Here is a 19,684-nt window from a genome sequence, read left to right on the forward strand (position 1 = left end):
AAGCTGACGTGAGAAACGGTGGAGATCTTAAGAGTCAATTGGAATCTGCCAAGTAACTTCGAGTCTTAGAGATTAGGAAGAACATGAGCCACAAGTTGAAGCAAATGGTGGGTCAGTCAAAAGATGAATAAGGTTGGTTATATCAACATCACCGATGGTCTATCTATACAAACCCAATTTGCATATGATCACCATCATATTCATAGTAACAAAACATGCACGAGTCCATCAGCGTTGGTCACATCTCTATCACCTTTTGAGAAATATGATAAAACTCGATATTATCTAGATTTTAGCTGTATTAGATTTCAAACCTGTGGAATTAAACACATTGATGTGTTTAAATCTACACGGGTCAAATCAATTTTGGTGGATGACGATGCAAATAACAGTTTCAGAAGTTAACGGCATTGAATCACAAGCAGAAAACAAAACTCAATTGTTTTCATTAGTTAGTTAATTAACTATCTTTTGCGTATTATGACCAGGAGTTTGTAATCCGACTGACACTATTGAGTAACATAAATAAGCTATTTCGCTCCTGTTGATTAAAATTCTAAGTTGCAAGGGAATAGGTTTTATCTTCAAGCACATCAGAGGTAAGAATTTCAGATAATTACAGAAACGAATCAAACTACAGAAAGTAAAAAAAAATAAAAAAATGAAAATACAGGGCAACCAATAAAGATACAAACAGATAATTAACAAACCAAGCAAGCTTCTTTCCGTTTTTTGGCAGTCAGAAAGGGCTAACCTCACGAGCCAGTTTCAACAACAAATCTGGGACGAGACGCTTTCTGGGAGGAGCCAATGAGTCTTTGGTCAGCGCATCATTGTCCTCAGCGTGTATCACAGAGACTATGTCATCAAACAGTTCGTCTTTACCGCCTCTTAAGGGATCCTAAAAACAAACATACTCTCATTAGTCTCTATTATACCCACACTGAGCTAAGTGTATGTGTGTGTGACACAATGTACGGTACTTTCTGTGGCTTACCTGAAGAAATAAGTCGGTATGCGTCTTTCCGCTGTATAAAACAAGCTCGGCTTTGGCTCCAACAGCTTGGAGAGCGTCTGTAAAAGTTTTGCTGTAAAAAAGAGGAGGTTTTAGTTAAATCACAGGATTAATTAGCATGTATAATCCAAGAGGACGATTATATATACCTTGCATCGCATGGTATGGAATTATCTGAGGATCCATGGAAAAGTATTATAGGAGGCATTAGGGACGCGGCTTTTCCAACAACTGGGTCTTTCAATCTTACTTCCGGAGAGAATTTTTCAAAGGACTCTTCTCCTTCCATTATGCTACAAGTTGGGAGTTGAACATTAAAGAGATAAATTAACTGACTACGTTTGGGATTTGATTAACCGAGCATTTACCTTAGGAAAATCGACCGATACAGGCCACGATTATGGAAGTGATCAACCAAATTGTATAGATTGTACCTGTTCAAGTTCAAAATGATAAGCAGATCCATTGCTGTATACCAAATGGGGAATCCAAAAGCAAAGGTTAGAAGTTACCCTCCAGATAATCCGAAATAAGCTTTTATCTGGGAAACCCTCCAGGAGATGCTCTCTCCTTTTGATTCCTTTGTAGCTTGTTCCAATAGGGCACAAGCGGCTATATGAGCACCAGCTGATTGCCCCATCAGGTAGATCCTACAGAGACAAGCACATACATGCAGTTCAATAGACGAGAGACATATTTGAAAAACATATGGTAAATAAAACCAAAGCCAATGAGTTGAAACCTGTTGGGGTCACCTCCAAATGCAGAGATGTTATTGCAGACAAATGAGATCCCTTGAGAAGTATCAGTCACCATATCACTAATTGTTCCCTGAGGAAAGTTCCTAGACCAAAAGGAAGGGTAGTAAATGCATGAAACAAACCTAGATTAATCATCTTCAATTCCAAAAATGCTCCAAACAGAACTAAATTATTTTCGATTCTGTGTGGACTATATTTTAAGGAAATTTTTTTAAAAGAAGACTAGTTTTATATTGTGTACTATCTTTTACCTGTAATCAAGGCATGCTACAATGATATCCCTTTCTGCTAGTTGCATTCCCAAGAGCGAACCCCAAGCTTTGTACCTAAATATCAGCACAAGAGTAGCAAACATGAACTTATTAACACGCAACTTCATCTAGTGCAAGAGTACAGAGCATATCAGGCAGGATCTACACTTCTTTTTTTGGAACTTAAACATCAACAAAAGAACATTGAGAGGAAAAATCTTATAACTGTGCACTGGAACTAGGACACGCAAAATTGTAAAACAAACGAACTTTAATCTTATGCAGAGGAGAATGTTGTAACTACGATGTGCTACTCACCCAATAATCCAAGCTCCACCGGTCACGAAAACCACAACCGGCTTCATCCCATCATTGTTGCTCGGTAAGTACAGATCCAGCCTACCAAATCGCCGTTCATAACATGCAATACATCAAATGTCTCATCAGACGTAAGGTGATGTGATAAGAGCAGGCATTTCAACATACCAATCTAAACCAAGGTGAAAAGAGAAGAAAAGATTCTATTCAGTTCACACACAAACCTGTTCCTTGGTTGATCTCCATACACTATACTCCTCCGGACTTGCGATGAGAAAAAATAAATATATGCAACTGCAGAAGATATACAAACTTATATTATGAGAAAAATCAAAACTAACTTTTCCAATTAAAAAAAAACAGACCTTTAGTTAAATTTTCTCAAAGATCAAACCTTGAAGAAAGCCAGGCATAAGCAACATAGCATAACATGCAAGAGCAAATAATCTTGTCATCCATCGATAGCCTACCCTGAACAATACTTTCAACAATCAGATAAACTCCTTCTGAAATGGAAAACAAACAAGCAACAGAAATTTTGAAAAGCAAAAATAACATTTTTCAAGGCTTGCAAGATACAACAGGGGGGAACTAAATGCGAGTCTCTGCAACCAAGAGTGAATCAAACAACAGCAAAATATAGAGTAACGTTTAGTACGTTACTAATTAGAGCATACTTCTCAAATCCCACGCAAGAATGATTAAATAGTATCGTGCACACAATGCTCAAAGCCTAGCAAATACGTATAAAGTATAAAACTAATCACGAGTTCCATTATGCGTAATCATCAATTAAACCGGGGGAAAAATCAAGTACCCGAGGTAACGAAGAAGCTTGAAGCTAAGTCTAGTAATCAGATACGTCTCAGCAGCCGCGTGACCTATTTCGCGGCCGAACGACTGCTGCCGGGAAATCCGACGATTTCCTCCGTCAACCAGCGACTTCCCCGAAACTCGACGACGCATCTGTTCACCGTTGGAGGCGTTAAGAAGAGTCGTTGTTGTTGTTGTATCGGAGTCGTCTTCATCGGGTATAATAACTTCCTCGATCTCCGATACAGTCGAGGTCGTCATCATCGGCCGAGATCGATGCTCCGGCTGCTGATTTCGAAGAGGCGAATGCATCTTCTTCTTCTACGACGTGAAAGAGTGGATCTCGATTCCAAAGATTCTTCTTTCTCTCTAACTTCAAACTTTTTGGTTTTCTCCGCTTTTTCGTTTCCCTTCTCCGAGAGGAAGACTCGATTATAAACCAAAAAAAAATGTTGAACAATGCGACGACGTATTCAAAATATCATGTAATGAAGTGTGTGATTAAAGAGAATCAAATGTCGAATACCACAATTATTAGTGAATCTTTAATGTTTAATTAATGAATTTTATATCGTAAAAGTTATTGAAAAGCTTTGTTAGTCAATTTTTTTTTATTGGATGGAGTAGAGTGACGACGACTTGGAAGCTAGTACTAGTAAATCATGGAGGAGAGTGACGACTTGGATGGGAGTAGAGTGGGTCCTAAGTGTGACGAATATTTCAGAATCTTCTTAGAGAAAGTTCAAGATCATGTACTGGCGCAATGGCACACCCACCAGATCAACTACTAGAACCATACCATGCTAATTTTTTTTTTTTTGCATCGACATGGTATATAACTATATATTGGTATTGAAACTATACGAACATCAGAAACGTATTGAAAACAATTATTTTGCAAAGTAATAACAAAACAAATCTATTTTTGGATAAACAAAAGATAAAATGGAGTGGAGCTGCTTACTGTATCCAAATTACTTGTAGCCACATCTCGTTCATCATTTTTGGAAGAAACAACGATTATGGTTTTATCTTTCACAAAAACCAACACTCACCCAAATATTTTCTTGAAACGACAGAAGATCGGCTAATTACTCGATAATCATGAAGCACTAACTTATCCTGTTATCCACAAGAAATCCCAATTAAAAATAGAAAAAGACTTTGTTGTCATTGACTATATATATATATATATATATAAATAGTTAGTCACAATCCATCATATTCAGATTTCGTTTGTGGCCATATTCTTTGATTTCTTTATTGCAATCTCTCAAAAGCATTGACAAAAAACCATGGCGTCTAGATTTGTGTTTCCTTGTACCACACTTTACGTTCTTTTGATAACACTTGTCTTATCAATATATCTGTCTCTCGCATCTGCTCAACGATCAGAAGAAGAAGCAATCATATGTCCTTATAACGACAAAGGATGTCTAAAATACTTGAAGGAGTTTGCAATGGAGCATATCAACAACCGTTATGAAGACGCCATAGCTTCTCTCGAGAAGGAGTTTCAAGATATGCACATAAGTCGCCACGGAATTCATTTGACACAAAAACCATACATGCACACGACAGATTTTTTCCTTCATAATACTTTTAGACACATAGAGAGATTCTCAATGTTGTGTTTAGCTGTAAAAAAATGATTTTTTACTTTCTTATGTCTATAAACATCTGCTGAACCCCAAAACTATGTAGTTCTCAATATGAAAGATTAATGATCGATGTGAAAAGTTTATTTTATAAATCAAATTTATTTTAACCAAAGGCTTAAGTTTATATTTATCACACCAAAAACTAAACAACCTTTAAAGCTTAATGACAATAATGACCAAACGAGCAATACTTCCCGCCACCACCATGACCGCCGTATCCACCTTCATCGTCTTCTTCATAGTAGTCATCATGATCACTCTTTCTACTGTGAATCCACCACAACAGATTACTCAAAGAGTTCCCATCATCAAACCCATTTAATCCTTTAACCTTCTCCATTGCTCCATCTTTGTCGTAAATACTTTCCAAAGCATAGACAAATCCTTTCCACCCTTCTCCGACGCCTTCTCTCCCCAATGCGGGCATTGTCCAGTTCACGAGCTGCTTCACGAATGTCACATCGGAGAACAGAACTTCCGACACAGGAAGCAACGGTAATAACTGTATACCAAGGCGACACTCTTTCCATTCTTTGGGTGCGAACCATAAGCCGCTGTCTCTCTTTGTTGACCATAAAACTCCAACCACACGATTCTCCGCTGTGAAATCTTGAGGGTATATAGTGTCGTCCTCTTTCACCTGCCACCACCAAGAAACAAAAAATTAGCAAGTCAAATTATGGTTTAGAATTATGGTTTGGTTTGGTTTGGTAGAGATGAGTTATAAATTAAATTTGTATGAAATTCGAAACTGAACCGAATAGTATTCAATTTCCATGTGGTTTTCTATTTTTAATTCCCAAAACCAAAAATAGGCCTGGACATTTTAACCGAATCCGAAACCCGAACTCAATCCGAAATAGACAGTTCGGTTCGGATTCGGGTGGTATGAAATACCCGATCGGATTTAGTTTTCTGAGATTCGGATACCCGATCGGTTTCGGGTATTACCCGATACCCGAAGAAGATCCGAATTGACCCGAAATAAGTACAAATATGCACTTTTGTGGATTTGAACCCAATACCTTATGCATTAATTGGTGCATCATACACCATTTTGTCACCTTACTTATTATGTCTTAGTATGAAAATATTAAATATTTATCTATATATATTTATACATCTGTAATCTAAAATTCCTAATTGACTTATTTTTTTCTTTCATAATCAACGGAAGAACTGTAGAATCCCTAATCGATTTAAATTTTCATTATCCAGATCAATTTTATGAGAAATATGATAAGCAAATCTAAAAAATTGAGTGATAGTTTGTGGTGTTTGACTTTTGAGGAGTGAGTGAGATTGAAAACAGAGATAAATATGAATCATATCATATAATTTGCTATAGATGTTGTTAGATTTGGTAGAAGATTTGAAAGATTTGGTTTTTGAAGTGGTGGCTATGGATGAATAAATCTAGGGTTTTTGGGTGAAGATTAGAGAGATGAAGAAGAGGGGAAAAAGAAAAAGGAGCTAGAAGGTAATTTTTTGTTTTTTTTCTCTCTTTTCACGACCAAAAAAAAAATTATGAATTCGGGTATACCCGAAATTACCCATACCCAAAGCCAAATTATCCGAACCCGATCCGAAATTATAAAATATCCGATCGGGTTTTATATCTCTACATCCGAAAATCCGAAAACCCGAACATCCGAACCCGAATCCGATCGGGTACCCGAAGTCCCAGGACTAACCAAAAATATGACCTAAACCGAACCAAACCTAAGACACTAGGACCAAAATCCGGTTTTCAGATCGATCATTCTCAATTCTGTGCGGTCCAATTCAATTAATCCGGTTTCGAGATTTGGTTTAATCAGATTAAATTAATAAAAAATCGCATTACCTGCCACCACATCTTCGCGGCGTGAATCTCTAACGTCAGAACCGTGGAAGCCGCCGCCACCAGATGTGTATCGCCATAAGCTAGCCCTAACAAAGCAGCAGAGTAATACGCGTTCACAGCCTCGCTCGTGCTCTCTTGATTCCTCCCATCAGCGAACTCCGTTAAACCACCAGCCCAAGAATGAAGCTTGAAAAGATCAAAGCATCTCAAACGCGGGTAATTCGAATTCGAATTGGAACTGGAACCAGCTCCTCTCTTCCCCAACGTCATGTAATCCGCAATCAAACTATACGCTTGAGGTCTGTATCTCTTCCCCCACAAAGGATCAATCTTTACAAGCACAGCAATCGCATAAACAAAGTAACCTAAATGATAATGATGATCATTATAAATCCCAAACCCAAAATCAGCTCCTGAGTCTCTCGATCCTTGCTTAGTAATCACACCTCCCCAACTAGAATCATACAAGAACCCATTTGGTTCGAAGCTCCCGTTAAGCCACGGCTCGATCATGTCCTTCAGGTAAGTTCTGATCGCCGGAATCACATCGAGATAACAAACTTCTTCAGCGATTAAAGCTAACCTCGCTGCTCTCGCGATCAACTTCGCGTAAAAATACGACGAGTTCGTCACCGGAGCTGATGAATCCAAAGCGTTGACGTCTTTGATTAGAGCTGAGATGATCTCTTGGTGAGAATCTTGTTGAACTCCTTTGATAGAGTGCCACGTTACGGAAACAGGGTCTGGTTTCAAAACCCATGAGTCTCCGACGACACCTACTAAATCTCCGTCGATGCTGCTGTATTTGAAATCGTCTAGAACTGTGATTGAACAATCGTTGTTTGATAAAAGCTTGAGATGGAGAGGGTGAGCGAGCATTAGGAGATCTCCATAGCCTCGTTTATCCCATTTGTACTCTAAAGCAAAGGGCTTTGTGAAATCAGCGTCGCCGGAAACTGGGTAACAGCAACTGAACCGGTCTAGGATTGTTTCGAAGCCTGGATTTGGACTCGGTAACACGGCGATACGGATGATACCGGAAAACCCACCACCGCAATTGATTGAAGAGACGCCGTCTTTGGTCAGATTGATCGGTGAAGAGGCGTAGATTAGCCATGTTTGGTTGTTGTTGAGCTTCGCGGTGTACTTTGTTGATGAGGTGTTACCGGAAAGAGATAAAACCGCGTGGATCGTTGAGATTGTGATGGAGGAGTTAACGGAGAAGGTGATGAAAGGGCTTCCTCTAACGAGGAAGAATCTGAGGTTAGAAGAAGGGAAATCGAGAGTGACGCCGAGATCGCTGAAGGAAGAGATGAGATGGGTTTTTAGAGAATGCGGGTCGGGTCCATCTGATCCGGTGATGGTGATGTCGGCGTTGAAAGCTTCGTAGAAGAAAGCAGAGTTGTGGGAGAGAGATGGGTATGAGATTGAGAGAGATGAGACCGATGGTTTGATGATGTAAGGGTGAAAGTACTCAGCTTGGTCGCCGTTTTTGAGAGTGAAGTTTTGGAAGAAGGAGTTTGTAGGGAGAGGAGATGAGAGGAGGTCGTGGCTGAAGAAACTAGACGGGTCGGGTAAAACAGAGGAAGTGGATCTCGGGAAGAGAAACGGAGTGTTTCTTTGCCTTGAGCAAGACATTTCTTGAGGCGGTGGAGATTGTGAAAGAGGTGGCTCTGATGGTGGTGGTGATGGAGGTCTTAAAGGTCTGTTCTTGGGCTTTTTAAAGGGTTTGGTGATCAAGACTTTGACTTTTCGCCTCACCTTTTTCAACATTTTGCTTAGTCAAGAGGAGAAAGAGAGATAACGACGGATTTGGATATTGAGTTACCAAAAAGTAATGGGGTTGTTTTTAATTAAATGTTAGACGATTGTGGGGTTTGTTTGGTTAGAAAGAAAAATAGTAGGGTAGTTTTGTGATTTTATAATAGAAGTTGGTTTGCAAGCTAAGGTTTTGGGAACGTGCAGGAGACTTGCTATAGATGCAAAACTTAGACAAGATATTGAAATATGCCCAAATGAGAACGCAAGTAAAAAGAAAAACATTACGAATATGGTTTTGATTACAATAATTTTCGTGGATAGTTACTTGTATTTTTGCAACAATAGTGTTTAGTTACCAACTTAAGTGGTATGTGTGTCGATTATTACATGTCAATGACACGTGTTTGATTTGGATAGGTTCATTTGGAAAAAATCCAAATTTGGTGGATAGCTTTGGAACATGCTTGAGGTTTGTGATTTGATGTTTTGCTTACCAAAGGAGTAAGAGGGTTGATTGCAAGCAATGTAATTTTGCAAGCACGCGGCAATGCATATTACATTTCTTTGGCTCATAAATGTTGCTTTCAATGCATTTATATATATCCCTAAAATAATACTATTATCTTCAAGATTTACATATCACATTTCTTATAGTATTATTACTTAATGTTAACAGAAGTTATTAGAATTTATTAAAGATAAAAGATTTCTATAAGATAAAAGAAAATTAGTTGTCGCTTAGCAAAAAAAAAAAAAAATAGTTGTAAATTCTGATTTGATAGAGATTGGGTTTGATGTTTGATAGACCAGGCCTTTTTTAGGCCCATATTTAAGATGGATAGTAGAAAGTAAAAGCAATTTTGCGCGTCAGCCAAACCAACAATTGAATTTTCACCTAAGGTAACCGAACCGTCCCGGTTTAAGTACCAACTACCTCGGTTTAGCTCTGTGATCGTCCTCCTGCTAGTTTACCAAAGAGACGGAGAAGAAGAAGAAGAAGAAGAAGAAGAGAAGATATGGCCGGACTACTAGCTTGGGCCGCCGATGTCGTCGGTAAAAATGGAAAAGAAGGAGACGATGAGAAAGATCGGATCCCACTTGTTTTCACGGAGGAGCAGCAGAGATACGTCGACGAGCTTGGCCGAAAAGCGACAACCCTTAGCCGTTCGATTCAAGATCTACGGCTTAGATTGCCTCCACCGGATATCTCCCAGCGTCTGCCTCACCTTCTTGCTCACTCCCTCGCCTCCAATGCCGCTCTCACTCTTCAGCTTGATTCGCATTCCGCTACTCGTGAACAGGTTTGAGTTACTGAAATAGTGAAAGCTGATGATTTTGGAATCGTGTGTTTGCAATTGCATTAGAGGATTAGTCTTGAAATGGATATGGCTTGTTTGATTTTGAAGTGATTCATCTTACAGAGAGAAATTGTATGATCCTCATGGTTCTTCTTTTGGTATTGTTTATTAGGCTCAAATGAGAGAGAAGACGCTGCTGGAAGAAAACAGTGCATATGAGAATGCAATATCAACCTGTGAGACCAAAATAGAAGAGAAAAGGAATGAAGCAGATTCTCTTCTTAGAAAGTTGAAGGTGAGTTACCCCAGATGATAGACGTTTTCTTGTTCAAACATTGAGTGTGATTCTTTTCTTGTCTATGCTTTGCCTGATTATCATATGGTTTTGTAGGATCTAGAAGATGTAGAGGAAAACTTGAAAACTGAGCAGAAAGATGCACAAGCTTCTCTAGATGCAAGTCAGTCCAAAAGCTCTGGTGAATCTGTTGTTCAGCGTGATGGGAATGGAAGAGAAGAAGCAGATACAGAGGCTATGAAATCTTTTATGCTAGAGAAGTTGGAGAGCAAAAAGAATGATTTGGTTAGTTTTCATTTTACCTTTATGGGTATAGAATTCTCTAATCCTGGCTTTGTATCTAATGGTAATGTAAGTTAAATTTTCTTTTTAGAGTTCAATAGAAGAAAAAGTTCAGGATTTAGAGAGGAGTTGGGCTGTTATACAGGAAAAAGCACTGAAGCAGCCTTCTCCAGGTACTTTTTTGTTATCAAATCTGATTAGTTGTATCACCATTCAGAACCATTAATTACGTCTTCAACATATATGAAACCAAAATAGCTTATTTCAGTAAGAATCCAATAGAGATTTGTTTTTGGTTCCATTAGATAGCTTGATAGCGTGAACTATCCATTCACATTATCTGACTGGAAGTTTTTTGCTTTCACAGCTCAGAGAGAGAAGACACTGGATAAACAACTTCATAGTCTAATCGAGCAATTAGCTGCAAAGCAGGTCCATCTTAAGCCAAATTAGTCTCCACATTTACTTTACACGGTTTCTTAACAGAAACTTTTGACATGTCAATCAGGCACAAGCAGAGGGGATTGTTGGTGAGATTCATCCGAATGAGATGGAGTTAGAGAGGCTAAACAGTTTGTGGAGAAGGTATAAGAGCTTTAACGTTGAGGGGAACGCTGCAAGGAACAGATTTAAGAGAACAAATTCAGATAGAGGATTAGGTTCAGACCAGGAAGTTGATGGTCATTCCTACCTTCCATATACATCTGCTACAAGAAATGAGACCCAAACGAGGCTTATGTATCTCAGGTCAGCTTTTGTCGTCTACATTTTGGCTTTGCACGTCCTGGTTTTCATCAAAATTTCCTTTTGAGAAATTGTGTACAAGAGTGCTCTGTTGTGCTTTTTAGTTTGCGCAAAGGGGTCAATATACTGCATATAAAATTATAGGAATACGATAATTGTTCTCAAATGATTTTCTGTCCTTCCATATAATATACTGCAATTGAATACTGAGACTTCTACAGAAATTTTCTTTACATTTTTACTTGATTTTAGATATTTGGTCTCCTCTATTCATTCTTGAGGGATGCTTTCTAGTTCTCTGTCTTCATCATTTGTAGCAAAATATCATTCCAAGTATCGATAGGTCCAGGCAGGCACCAATGAATACAGTCATTTCTTAAAGTCACCCCCGCATTCTGTAGATGGCCATATCTCCCAGGATGCCCATCTGGTCGCAGTAGCATTGCCTTAGTCATGTCCATTAACTTTAGTCTCAAACCCTTCTTCTTCCTCCCTTCTTCTTCTGCAGCTCTAAATTCATCCAGCTGAATGTCATGAACCTGGAGATCTGGACCTTCGGGTATAGTCTCGTTTCGTCTGTAAGGTCGTGTCCTGACACAGTCCCCTCCTTCGTTCCAAGCCCCACCTTCGAAATGTTGAGGAGAAAAACTCCTTAAAAATGCCAATCCGTTGAAATTTTCGAGTATAGCTTTTAGAGAAATTCTTAAAGCCTTCCTGTATCCATAGTCCAAAGGCAATTCAGTAGTGTTTGGTAACGCACAATATTGGCACCCAGAGATTTTTCGATTTTCATAGAAAATAACCGGCCGGTAAAACCAGTGGCCGGATGATATAACCAGGTAGTCGAGCTGGTCGAGCTGACTTGTCCACGCAGTGTCATACTCGTCGATGTATAGGCTGAAGAACTTGGACCTGGGATCTGTTGGGTCAGGTTTAGTAGACTTCACTAGAAATGGTGACCACATGGCATGAAGAGTGAAGTTATATGATGTGTAGTTCCATACTTCAGAATCTGTATTTGGTGAAGGAGAAATATCTTCAGGATATTCCACCTACAAGGAATTAAGAAAGTCAACACACAGATTTATGTTGGTTAGTTGGTGATCATTGACATTTATATTGGATTTCTTACCCTAGAGAGAAGGCACAAGAGAGATTGGACTTGATTTCTGCTAATGGAATCACCAACAAACCCCATGGCTTTCCCTCTAACCATTTCCAAGAACTCTCGAGGATCAATGATGGGGAGATCACATCCGTCCGGCTTCCACCTCCATCTCATGAACCCAGTGTCTGGTCTCCCGTACTTCATGCAGTTCTGGTGCTCATGTATCGCCCAACAAGTGGTGTTGGTGTAGTATGGAGCTTCTTCGTTCGGTACCCATTCCCCGGTAAAAAGATCACACCTTTGCTCATTATCTTTGTTCCGCATCCTTGATGGTGATATATTGACTGGGGATGAATGATCATCAGATAATGGAATCTGACCGGATGATGAATTTTGATGTCTTAAAGACGTCTGATTTAGTGGAGCGGGAATGGGAGCGTTCACAAGTGAAGGACTCTGAGCGGGTGAAGACATCCAATGTGGTGGAGCAGTAATCGGACTACTCTTAGGTGAAAGAATCTGATCAGATGAAGGACTCCGTTGTCTTGAAGGTGTATGAATTGTTGGAGAGGGAATGGGACCATTCTCGGGTGTAGGAATCCGATGAAAAGAAGATTTGCGATGTCGTGAAGGCGTATGGTCGGCTGGAGCGGGAATGGGACCATTCACGGGTGAATGAAGTTGAGTTGATGAAATATTAAGATGACTGAAATGCATATGGTTGACTGGAGAGGAACGATCAGTTTCAGATGATGAGATTGATAGAGGTAAGATTGGATTTGCGAGGAGAGAATATAGAGCAGGGACTATAGTGAAGAGAAACAGACCAAATGCTAATGTTACTGCAACTCGTGGTGTCCTTTGAAGGATTGCAAACAAAGGAACCTCCATTGTCTGCTTCGAGACAATGGTGTCCGAGCTTATTATAAATATGTATGTATATATGGTGTATATTGGTGAGGTAGTGGTCATCCAATAACTAGGCACAACCGTTGACCATGTCTTAAAAATAATTTAATAAACCAAAGAGAGAGAGAGAGAGAAACAGAAGACTTGATTTGGCTTGGTCCATTACTCATAATTAGGACAACATTTTCCGAACTTGAGCCAATAATCCTTTGTCTTCTCTCTTTAGCATAGCAAGCAAGAAGTCATTGAGGTTATCAATAGGACCGGGCAAGCACCAGTGAACACAGTCGTTGTACAACGTGACATTGGCCTCTGGCATATGGCCGTAGCGGCTCGGGTGACCATCAGGTCTTAGCCACATCGCTTGAGTCGTATCTAGTAGTCTTAACCTCTTCCCTTTCTTCTTCGCTTCTTCTTCAGCCCTCCAAAACTCTTCCAGCTGAATCTTGTGTAGCTTCCTTGTCGTATCATCTTGAGCCTCGTCGTTCTTATAAGGTTGTTTCCTCAAACAATCTCCTCCTTCGTTCCATAACCCGCCTTCAAAGTGTGACGGTGCAAAAGTCCGTAAGTACATTACCCCTTTGAAGGTTTTCGAGTCCACGATCGCTTTCAACGCGGTTCTAAACGCTTTTCTGTACCCGTAAAACATTGTGAGATCAGTTATGTTCGGTAGTTGACAATAATGGCAACCGATGATTGTCTGGTTTTCGTAGTAGACCGATGGACGGTAATGCCAATGGCCAGAGGAGATGATCACATAGTCAAAGTCTCCTATATCTGCTGTCCAAGTCTCGTCCGCCTCATCGAGGTATAGGTCAAAAATATCAGTATTCTTGGGATGGGTCTGGCCGGGTTCTATGGACTTTACCAAGTGCGGTGTCCAAAATACGGCGATAGTGAAATTGTATGTCTCGTATGCCCATCGTTTGAAATAATCGTCATCATTGACCGAAGCATCCACCGGATATTCAACCTGCAATGTTAAATCTAAGTTTAATCTCGAGTAACTAAGTAATATGAACTATGAAGAATCTTTAATCCGGACAGAATGATCAAAACTAAAATTGAAAATAATTCATTTTGGTTTCGTTTTTTTAATTTGAACAAATACAAAATTCAGATAAGATTCGATTTATCAATTAGTGCACAAAAATCCAAACCAAAAATTTAACAAAAAGAAGCCAGACAAGACATCCCTCTTCGATATTGTTTATGCGATTTCATAATAGAATTAGTTATTTTAGCTAATGGACTCTGTGGAAATGTCAATGTGTACTCTATTCCTTTTCAGAATCTTTACAAATAAAACTTATTTAATTAAACCATCCAAAATCATTGGACGGAGTGCACATTTCAGTTTCATAATTACTTTTTAAACAAAAATTATAAGAAAACATTATTTCAATAATTGTGGCACCGGTGAACCAGAATCACCTTTATGCACGAACCAATCTTGTATTTGTATAATTAATTGAGTAGTTATATGATTTTATCAAAAAAAATTAGCTAAATAATAACATACATGTCAATTAACATCTGTATATCCATACACTTCTTAATCTAATGGTATATGATCATCTTTAAGTAATGATGCACATCTAACTTCGTTTATACTACTTTATCAAAAGTGTAACTTCGACTAATAAAATCTTATATACGTACGCGTCTATGACCTAATGATTGGAGTTATAGAAGCTCATCGATTAGAATGTTACTTCGAAGTCAAGAGTGGTTATATAATATTCTTCATGAGTACTAAACTATGATTTACTTATTTTAATGCAATTTTTTTGCTAGTTAAACTGAGAGTTAAACTGAGAATTGTCTAAAGAGGGTTTAATGACCAAAAAGTGGGTTTATGGACAAATTAATACTTTGATCCGTTTACATCATATCTTTAATTATTTTAGAAAATTCAAACTTATGCTAGAAAATAAAAAGAAGAACTATAATTTGTAAATTAAGCAATATATGTCCCAACAAAAACAGAGACGAAGAATAACTATTAATATGTTTTTCTAAAATAATAATGTTGGGAAAAAGGTGTTACCTGAGAGAGAAGGCAGATCAAAGACTGCATGTGGTTTCTGCTAACGGAGTCACCAACAAACGCCATAGTTTTACCTCTCACGGTCTCAAGAAACCGGAACGGGTCAAAAACAGGCAAGCCATCTACGCAGCCGTATGGTTTCCATTTCCACATGAAGAAATCCGTGTCGGGTCTTCCAAACTTCATGCAGTTTTGGTGTTCGTGTATCGCCCAGCACGTCGTGTTTGTGTAGTAAGGTGCATCAGGGTTAGGAACCCACTCGCCAGAGAATATGTCGCAGCCATCGTGTGATGCTACGAGGGGGTTTTGGAGCTTGATGATGCTACTTTGGCTCGGAGGTTGTTGCTTGAGGAAGAAGTTAGGGTCTTCAAGAAAAGGGTAGAGAAGAGGGATGATGGTGAATAGAGCTGTGGCGATGGTCACTACGATGAGTAGCTTTTGTTTACTTGGAAATGTTGCTGAATGAAGAAGCTCCATTGTAGGAAAGATAGATGATCAGATAGAGAGAGGAGAGAAAGCAGGAAGACTATATCTAGAGTTTGGGACTAGTTTTCTTTATAAGTTGTGCAAAAAGATTTGAGAATTCTTTGTGATACAACAAAAAGAGTAGGTGTCACATCTAAATTATGAGTTATGATTATTGCAAAAAAATACCCAGCAGAGGAATTTAAAGTAACCAATGAAACAAATAAATTCACAAGGTGATAGACTATTCCAGTAATATGGACGTTTTTTGTCGGCAATTTGGACATTTAAATGATATTTAATTCTATAAACACATGTAATTAGGCTTTAGGTTGTCATATATAGGTAAAGGTAAGTGTCACAAGATAATTATTTTTCAAAAATAACATGCCTTGTGTTGTATATGAATTTATAGATGAGATAACGCAACAATACAATTTACTAGACTACATGTCTTCTCTTGGTTATATAACTTATAAGTTACTAATTAACTAGTATTAGTTTTGATTTTTTGTTTCAACAATTCTTACTTTTGATTATATCAAGTTATATTATGCTTTTTCCAACTGTTTCAAACAAGTTTAAGTATGACTAGGAGTTACGACAAACATATATGAGTTTATTCACCCATGTGGATAAACTCACCAAATTCATACCAAACTGAATAAAACTTATAAAAAAAAAAAAAAAAACTTACTTGTTCACGATAATAATACGTAAAGAAAACGCCTCAAATTCTAAACATAAGGCATCCAAATATCTCGTCGCCTCCCTGAATCTTCATATGATTTCTCTGTAGCTGATAACATACAATACTTACATGTATGACGATCGTATTGTTGTTTGTTTCTTGCAACGAAATTGTCTGTTTTGGTCCAAATCAGGCAATATAATGTTTTGGACACAAGGTCAACAATGTTGTTGCCGCTGCTGACCTGATCACTTGACCCAGTTGCAACGAACCAAGCCTCTCTGGTTCGGTTTTGGCTCGTGCGACTCTGTCCATATATATTTGCTTAACTAAAATCTGTAATGTACCGAATTAGCTTTGATTTCTTGAAATGTTCAACTGAGTTTTATAAAGGTTTTGACAAATGAGAATACAATATTACGAGTTTTGTGTTAATTCTGAACCAAAGCTGAAACCTAACCCACTAACAATTTGGTTCGGTTTGGTTAGGTACGGAAATTGTTTATTTCGGTTTTTGCAAATTGGGTAATTCGGTTTACACAAACATCAAACAACAATCATCATCACCAAATTCATCCAATGTAATCCGAAATAAACCACAATCATCAAAATCCAAATTTTATCAGCATCAAGCAAACCTCGATCATCATCACTCATCACCATTGATCGTATAGAAGTCATGAGTCACACTACTAAAAAGTACCACCAATACTACAAGTCATAAATCACAGAGTTTTTATAAGAGGGAGACACGTGGATCGTCGACGTGGAAGCTAGAACGCCACAAACGTTTCTACAGTTGTGATTGTGAAAGGTCTCTCCTTTTCTTTCTTTCTTCTTCCAAGATGGCGAGTTCAAGCTTTTTTTTTAAAGAAATTCTGCAGTTTCAAATTTTTAATCGCTTTACCCAAGTTTCAATTAATTCTCAGGTTACATACAATACTTGAGCTACACAGCTTTAGGGTTAAGCGTACGATGTTGAGGTCTCTGATTTGGAAACGATCACAGGCTTCATCTTCAGCCATCACCATGTCGTGAGTTCTTCTTCTTAGTTTTTTTTTCGATTTCTGTAGAATGTTGTTCGAATAAAGCATTGATCTTTATTGCTGTTAGTTTGATTTTTATCGGACAAAAAACGCTTACCAGAGAGCCAGAGACGAATCACTTGTAGGGGTTTTCATTTTTTTATTGATCTGTCTCCCAATAATTTAAATCTTACTGTTGAATTGTGTGATTTCTTCATTAAATCAATAGATAGATATTTGTTTGCACATACTGATGTGATGGTCTTGTCTTTTATCTCTTTAGCAGTTCAATCACTCAGAGAGGAAATGAAAGGCTTTTCTCTGAAGCCGCTGGTTCACATTCAAGTGATAAAGTAATTCACTGAATTTTTCATTTCTTTTGAGTTTGATGTGACATTGTAATAAGAGAGTTCTTCAAATCCGATTGCCACATTAGAAAGTTAGTTTAGAAGTAGAATTAGTTGATATAAGAGTGTAGAGTTGTTTTTGGTTATGGGGTTGTTGTTGGCAAGTCTCTTGGCTTCTATTTGAGAGTTCTCTTTGATTCAATCTCTGTTTTTCACGTTCAGTTACAGCTATATCTTTTGGTTGATTCCTTTGTTTGTCTGGTTGTTCGACGTTTATCATTAGTGTACTGCAAAGAAACTTGTTTACAATCAATCTGTCTCTCGTTATTCACTGTACCTAGCACATTTGTTTTGTCTTGAATGTAGATATTGGTTTTGGGAGGAAATGGTTATGTAGGTTCACATATATGCAAGGAGGCACTGAGACAAGGTTTCTCTGTGTCTAGTCTTAGCAGGTATATCTATTATTACCGGCTTTTAAATCTGACGTCTAGCTCATATACTGCCTTTTCGTAGCTTAACTTTATTCTTTGCACTGTTATTAGGTCTGGAAGATCTTCTATGCATGGTTCATGGGTCGATGATGTAACCTGGCATAAAGGTTTTCTCAAGATCTGAATACACATTTCACTTTGCTCATCATTATAAAACAAATAGACTTGGATAAATGACTCGGTTTCTGTTTTCTACTTAAACAATAGGCGATTTGCTTTCACCCGATTCTCTGAAGCCTGCACTAGAAGGAATTACATCTGTGGTAATTAAGAAATCTTCTGAAAAGTTATTTCATCATATGGTTCCTTTTAATCGTATCTCATATGGAAACTTGTGCAGATTTCATGCGTTGGTGGTTTTGGTTCCAATTCACAAATGGTCAGAATTAACGGGACTGCAAACATTAATGCTGTTAACGCTGCAGCAGAGCAAGGTAAATTATCATAGATTGTGATTATTTTTAAGGTCTTCTTTGTTTGTATGGGAAAAAGAAATGTATAGATATCTATGTTTCTGTATGATCTTTGGCAAACTGACTAGAAAAAGAAGCTAATTATATTATGTTCAGGTGTGAAAAGATTTGTCTATATATCAGCTGCGGACTTTGGTGTCATAAATAACTTGATTCGAGGATATTTCGAAGGGAAGGTACTTCTTCTTCTTATTCTTTGTCTTTTTGGATTTTCTTCTTTAGTTATTACATATCTCTCTGATCAGTTTAATATAAATTTGCAGAGAGCAACTGAAGCTGAGATTTTGGATAAATTCGGAAACAGAGGTGTGTAAATTCTCTCACTCTTATGTTAAACTCGCTTGCTATATTATGCTTGTTCATTATATTCTTTCACTGATAACCTGTTGTTTTGTATGGCTTTCTTAGGAACGATATTAAGGCCAGGATTCATACACGGGACTCGTCAGGTCGGTAGCATAAAGCTGCCACTTAGTCTCATTGGAGCTCCACTCGAAATGGTAAAACAAGAAGAGATATGCATCAATCTTGTTTTTGTCTTGAAAACAATCTTTTGAATAACAAAAATGTGAATCCTTTTTTCTTTTTTCTTATCATCTGAAGGTTTTGAAGCTGTTCCCAAAAGAGGTGACGAAGCTTCCACTGATCGGGCCACTTTTAATACCACCAGTCAATGTTAAATCCGTTGCAGGAACTGCGGTAAAAGCTGCAGTCGACCCCGAGTTCGCTTCTGGAATCATCGATGTGTATGGGATCCTTCAACACGGTCACTGAACTCGACACCAATGGCTTAACAAAGTTTCTCTTGACTAAAAAATCAAATGTAACAACAACCATTGTCTCTAAGTTTTGCCACAAAATAAATTTTGAAACTGAAGCAGCCTCAAGCAATAATAGAGATTCAATTTCTTTTTCTTTTTGAGTGGAGTGCCAAAACAAATTAACAATGCCAATCATATCGAATTAGCTTGTAACAAGGTTGGCCTATTGAGTTGATTAAACGGGTTATATTTAATAACCGGACTAAACCGTAACCGTGTATGATTTATTAAATAATTTTAAAAAAGCAGTCGAACC

At 38.1% G+C, this 19,684-nt stretch overlaps 6 protein-coding genes across 14 annotated transcripts; 2 read left to right on the plus strand and 4 right to left on the minus strand.

The window, feature by feature from the left end:
- Positions 1 to 517: 517 nt before the first annotated feature.
- On the minus strand, positions 518 to 3,732 carry LOC104705870 (isoprenylcysteine alpha-carbonyl methylesterase ICME). Of its 3 annotated transcripts, none has more exons than XM_010421961.3 (11): positions 3,163 to 3,732; positions 2,740 to 2,816; positions 2,570 to 2,639; positions 2,346 to 2,426; positions 2,028 to 2,102; positions 1,758 to 1,859; positions 1,528 to 1,665; positions 1,384 to 1,449; positions 1,165 to 1,308; positions 998 to 1,088; positions 518 to 901 (listed from the first exon to the last, which is right to left on the minus strand). In XM_010421961.3, the coding sequence occupies exons 1-11, from the start codon at positions 3,468 to 3,470 to the stop codon at positions 740 to 742; spliced, it is 1,314 nt and encodes a 437-aa protein (XP_010420263.1). In that variant the 5' UTR covers positions 3,471 to 3,732; the 3' UTR covers positions 518 to 739. The 3 variants fall into 3 exon arrangements, with proteins under 3 accessions (XP_010420263.1, XP_087319656.1, XP_087319654.1); XM_087463530.1 differs by having other exon boundaries at positions 2,740 to 2,811; positions 3,163 to 3,633; XM_087463528.1 differs by lacking the exon at positions 3,163 to 3,732 and adding an exon at positions 2,902 to 3,018.
- Positions 3,733 to 4,887: 1,155 nt separating this feature from the next.
- Positions 4,888 to 9,052, minus strand: LOC104705874 (glucan endo-1,3-beta-D-glucosidase). The gene is made up of 2 exons (XM_010421963.3): positions 6,666 to 9,052; positions 4,888 to 5,459 (listed from the first exon to the last, which is right to left on the minus strand). The coding sequence occupies exons 1-2, from the start codon at positions 8,436 to 8,438 to the stop codon at positions 4,980 to 4,982; spliced, it is 2,253 nt and encodes a 750-aa protein (XP_010420265.1). The 5' UTR covers positions 8,439 to 9,052; the 3' UTR covers positions 4,888 to 4,979.
- A 249-nt stretch (positions 9,053 to 9,301) lies between these two features.
- On the plus strand, positions 9,302 to 11,269 carry LOC104705875 (uncharacterized). 2 transcript variants are annotated; one of them, XM_010421964.3, is made up of 6 exons: positions 9,302 to 9,727; positions 9,897 to 10,019; positions 10,116 to 10,304; positions 10,393 to 10,474; positions 10,669 to 10,733; positions 10,810 to 11,269. In XM_010421964.3, exons 1-6 carry the CDS (start codon positions 9,443 to 9,445, stop codon positions 11,110 to 11,112), a joined length of 1,047 nt encoding a protein of 348 aa, XP_010420266.2. In that variant the 5' UTR covers positions 9,302 to 9,442; the 3' UTR covers positions 11,113 to 11,269. The 2 variants fall into 2 exon arrangements, 1 of the variants encoding a protein (XP_010420266.2); XR_015564766.1 differs by having other exon boundaries at positions 9,364 to 9,727; positions 10,403 to 10,474.
- On the minus strand, positions 11,195 to 13,125 carry LOC104705877 (protein trichome birefringence-like 21). The gene is made up of 2 exons (XM_010421967.3): positions 12,178 to 13,125; positions 11,195 to 12,097 (listed from the first exon to the last, which is right to left on the minus strand). Exons 1-2 carry the CDS (start codon positions 13,123 to 13,125, stop codon positions 11,336 to 11,338), a joined length of 1,710 nt encoding a protein of 569 aa, XP_010420269.2. The 3' UTR covers positions 11,195 to 11,335.
- LOC104705876 (protein trichome birefringence-like 19) lies at positions 13,023 to 15,798 on the minus strand. The gene is made up of 2 exons (XM_010421965.2): positions 15,113 to 15,798; positions 13,023 to 14,035 (listed from the first exon to the last, which is right to left on the minus strand). The coding sequence occupies exons 1-2, from the start codon at positions 15,587 to 15,589 to the stop codon at positions 13,235 to 13,237; spliced, it is 1,278 nt and encodes a 425-aa protein (XP_010420267.1). The 5' UTR covers positions 15,590 to 15,798; the 3' UTR covers positions 13,023 to 13,234.
- Positions 15,799 to 16,684: 886 nt separating this feature from the next.
- LOC104705878 (uncharacterized protein At1g32220, chloroplastic) lies at positions 16,685 to 19,524 on the plus strand. 6 transcript variants are annotated; one of them, XM_087463533.1, is made up of 11 exons: positions 16,685 to 17,082; positions 17,198 to 17,302; positions 17,577 to 17,646; positions 18,007 to 18,095; positions 18,186 to 18,241; positions 18,342 to 18,397; positions 18,475 to 18,568; positions 18,704 to 18,783; positions 18,871 to 18,913; positions 19,016 to 19,107; positions 19,211 to 19,524. In XM_087463533.1, exons 2-11 carry the CDS (start codon positions 17,244 to 17,246, stop codon positions 19,379 to 19,381), a joined length of 810 nt encoding a protein of 269 aa, XP_087319659.1. In that variant the 5' UTR covers positions 16,685 to 17,082; positions 17,198 to 17,243; the 3' UTR covers positions 19,382 to 19,524. The 6 variants fall into 6 exon arrangements, with proteins under 6 accessions (XP_087319659.1, XP_087319660.1, XP_087319662.1 ...); XM_087463534.1 differs by having other exon boundaries at positions 16,801 to 17,082; positions 17,580 to 17,646; XM_087463536.1 differs by lacking the exon at positions 17,577 to 17,646 and having other exon boundaries at positions 16,899 to 17,082.
- The last annotated feature ends 160 nt before the right edge of the window (positions 19,525 to 19,684 follow it).

Source organism: Camelina sativa, chromosome 8 (assembly GCF_030686135.1).
Source record: "Camelina sativa cultivar CO46 ecotype springtype chromosome 8, ASM3068613v1".
Taxonomy (NCBI): Eukaryota; Viridiplantae; Streptophyta; class Magnoliopsida; order Brassicales; family Brassicaceae; genus Camelina; species Camelina sativa.

What these genes read in the sequence shown, in the direction of transcription:
- LOC104705870 (XM_010421961.3), bottom strand. Translation starts at nt 3,470, where the DNA reads ATGCATTCGCCTCTTCGAAATCAGCAGCCGGAGCATCGATCTCGGCCG. An exon ending in AAGCTTCTTCGTTACCTCGG is followed by an intron (nt 2,817 to 3,162) that starts GTACTTGATTTT and finishes AGTATTGTTCAG; the next exon opens with GGTAGGCTATCGATGGATGA. An exon ending in TCCATACCATGCGATGCAAG is followed by an intron (nt 1,089 to 1,164) that starts GTATATATAATC and finishes TCTTTTTTACAG; the next exon opens with CAAAACTTTTACAGACGCTC.
- LOC104705874 (XM_010421963.3), bottom strand. Translation starts at nt 8,438, where the DNA reads ATGTTGAAAAAGGTGAGGCGAAAAGTCAAAGTCTTGATCACCAAACCC. An exon ending in CCGCGAAGATGTGGTGGCAG is followed by an intron (nt 5,460 to 6,665) that starts GTAATGCGATTT and finishes TGGTGGTGGCAG; the next exon opens with GTGAAAGAGGACGACACTAT.
- LOC104705875 (XM_010421964.3), top strand. Translation starts at nt 9,443, where the DNA reads ATGGCCGGACTACTAGCTTGGGCCGCCGATGTCGTCGGTAAAAATGGA. An exon ending in CTCTTCTTAGAAAGTTGAAG is followed by an intron (nt 10,020 to 10,115) that starts GTGAGTTACCCC and finishes ATGGTTTTGTAG; the next exon opens with GATCTAGAAGATGTAGAGGA. An exon ending in ACTGAAGCAGCCTTCTCCAG is followed by an intron (nt 10,475 to 10,668) that starts GTACTTTTTTGT and finishes TTGCTTTCACAG; the next exon opens with CTCAGAGAGAGAAGACACTG.
- LOC104705877 (XM_010421967.3), bottom strand. Translation starts at nt 13,125, where the DNA reads ATGACCACTACCTCACCAATATACACCATATATACATACATATTTATA. An exon ending in TCTTGTGCCTTCTCTCTAGG is followed by an intron (nt 12,098 to 12,177) that starts GTAAGAAATCCA and finishes AATTCCTTGTAG; the next exon opens with GTGGAATATCCTGAAGATAT.
- LOC104705876 (XM_010421965.2), bottom strand. Translation starts at nt 15,589, where the DNA reads ATGGAGCTTCTTCATTCAGCAACATTTCCAAGTAAACAAAAGCTACTC. An exon ending in TGATCTGCCTTCTCTCTCAG is followed by an intron (nt 14,036 to 15,112) that starts GTAACACCTTTT and finishes TTAACATTGCAG; the next exon opens with GTTGAATATCCGGTGGATGC.
- LOC104705878 (XM_087463533.1), top strand. Translation starts at nt 17,244, where the DNA reads ATGTTGAGGTCTCTGATTTGGAAACGATCACAGGCTTCATCTTCAGCC. An exon ending in TCTTCAGCCATCACCATGTC is followed by an intron (nt 17,303 to 17,576) that starts GTGAGTTCTTCT and finishes TTATCTCTTTAG; the next exon opens with CAGTTCAATCACTCAGAGAG. An exon ending in GTTCACATTCAAGTGATAAA is followed by an intron (nt 17,647 to 18,006) that starts GTAATTCACTGA and finishes TCTTGAATGTAG; the next exon opens with ATATTGGTTTTGGGAGGAAA.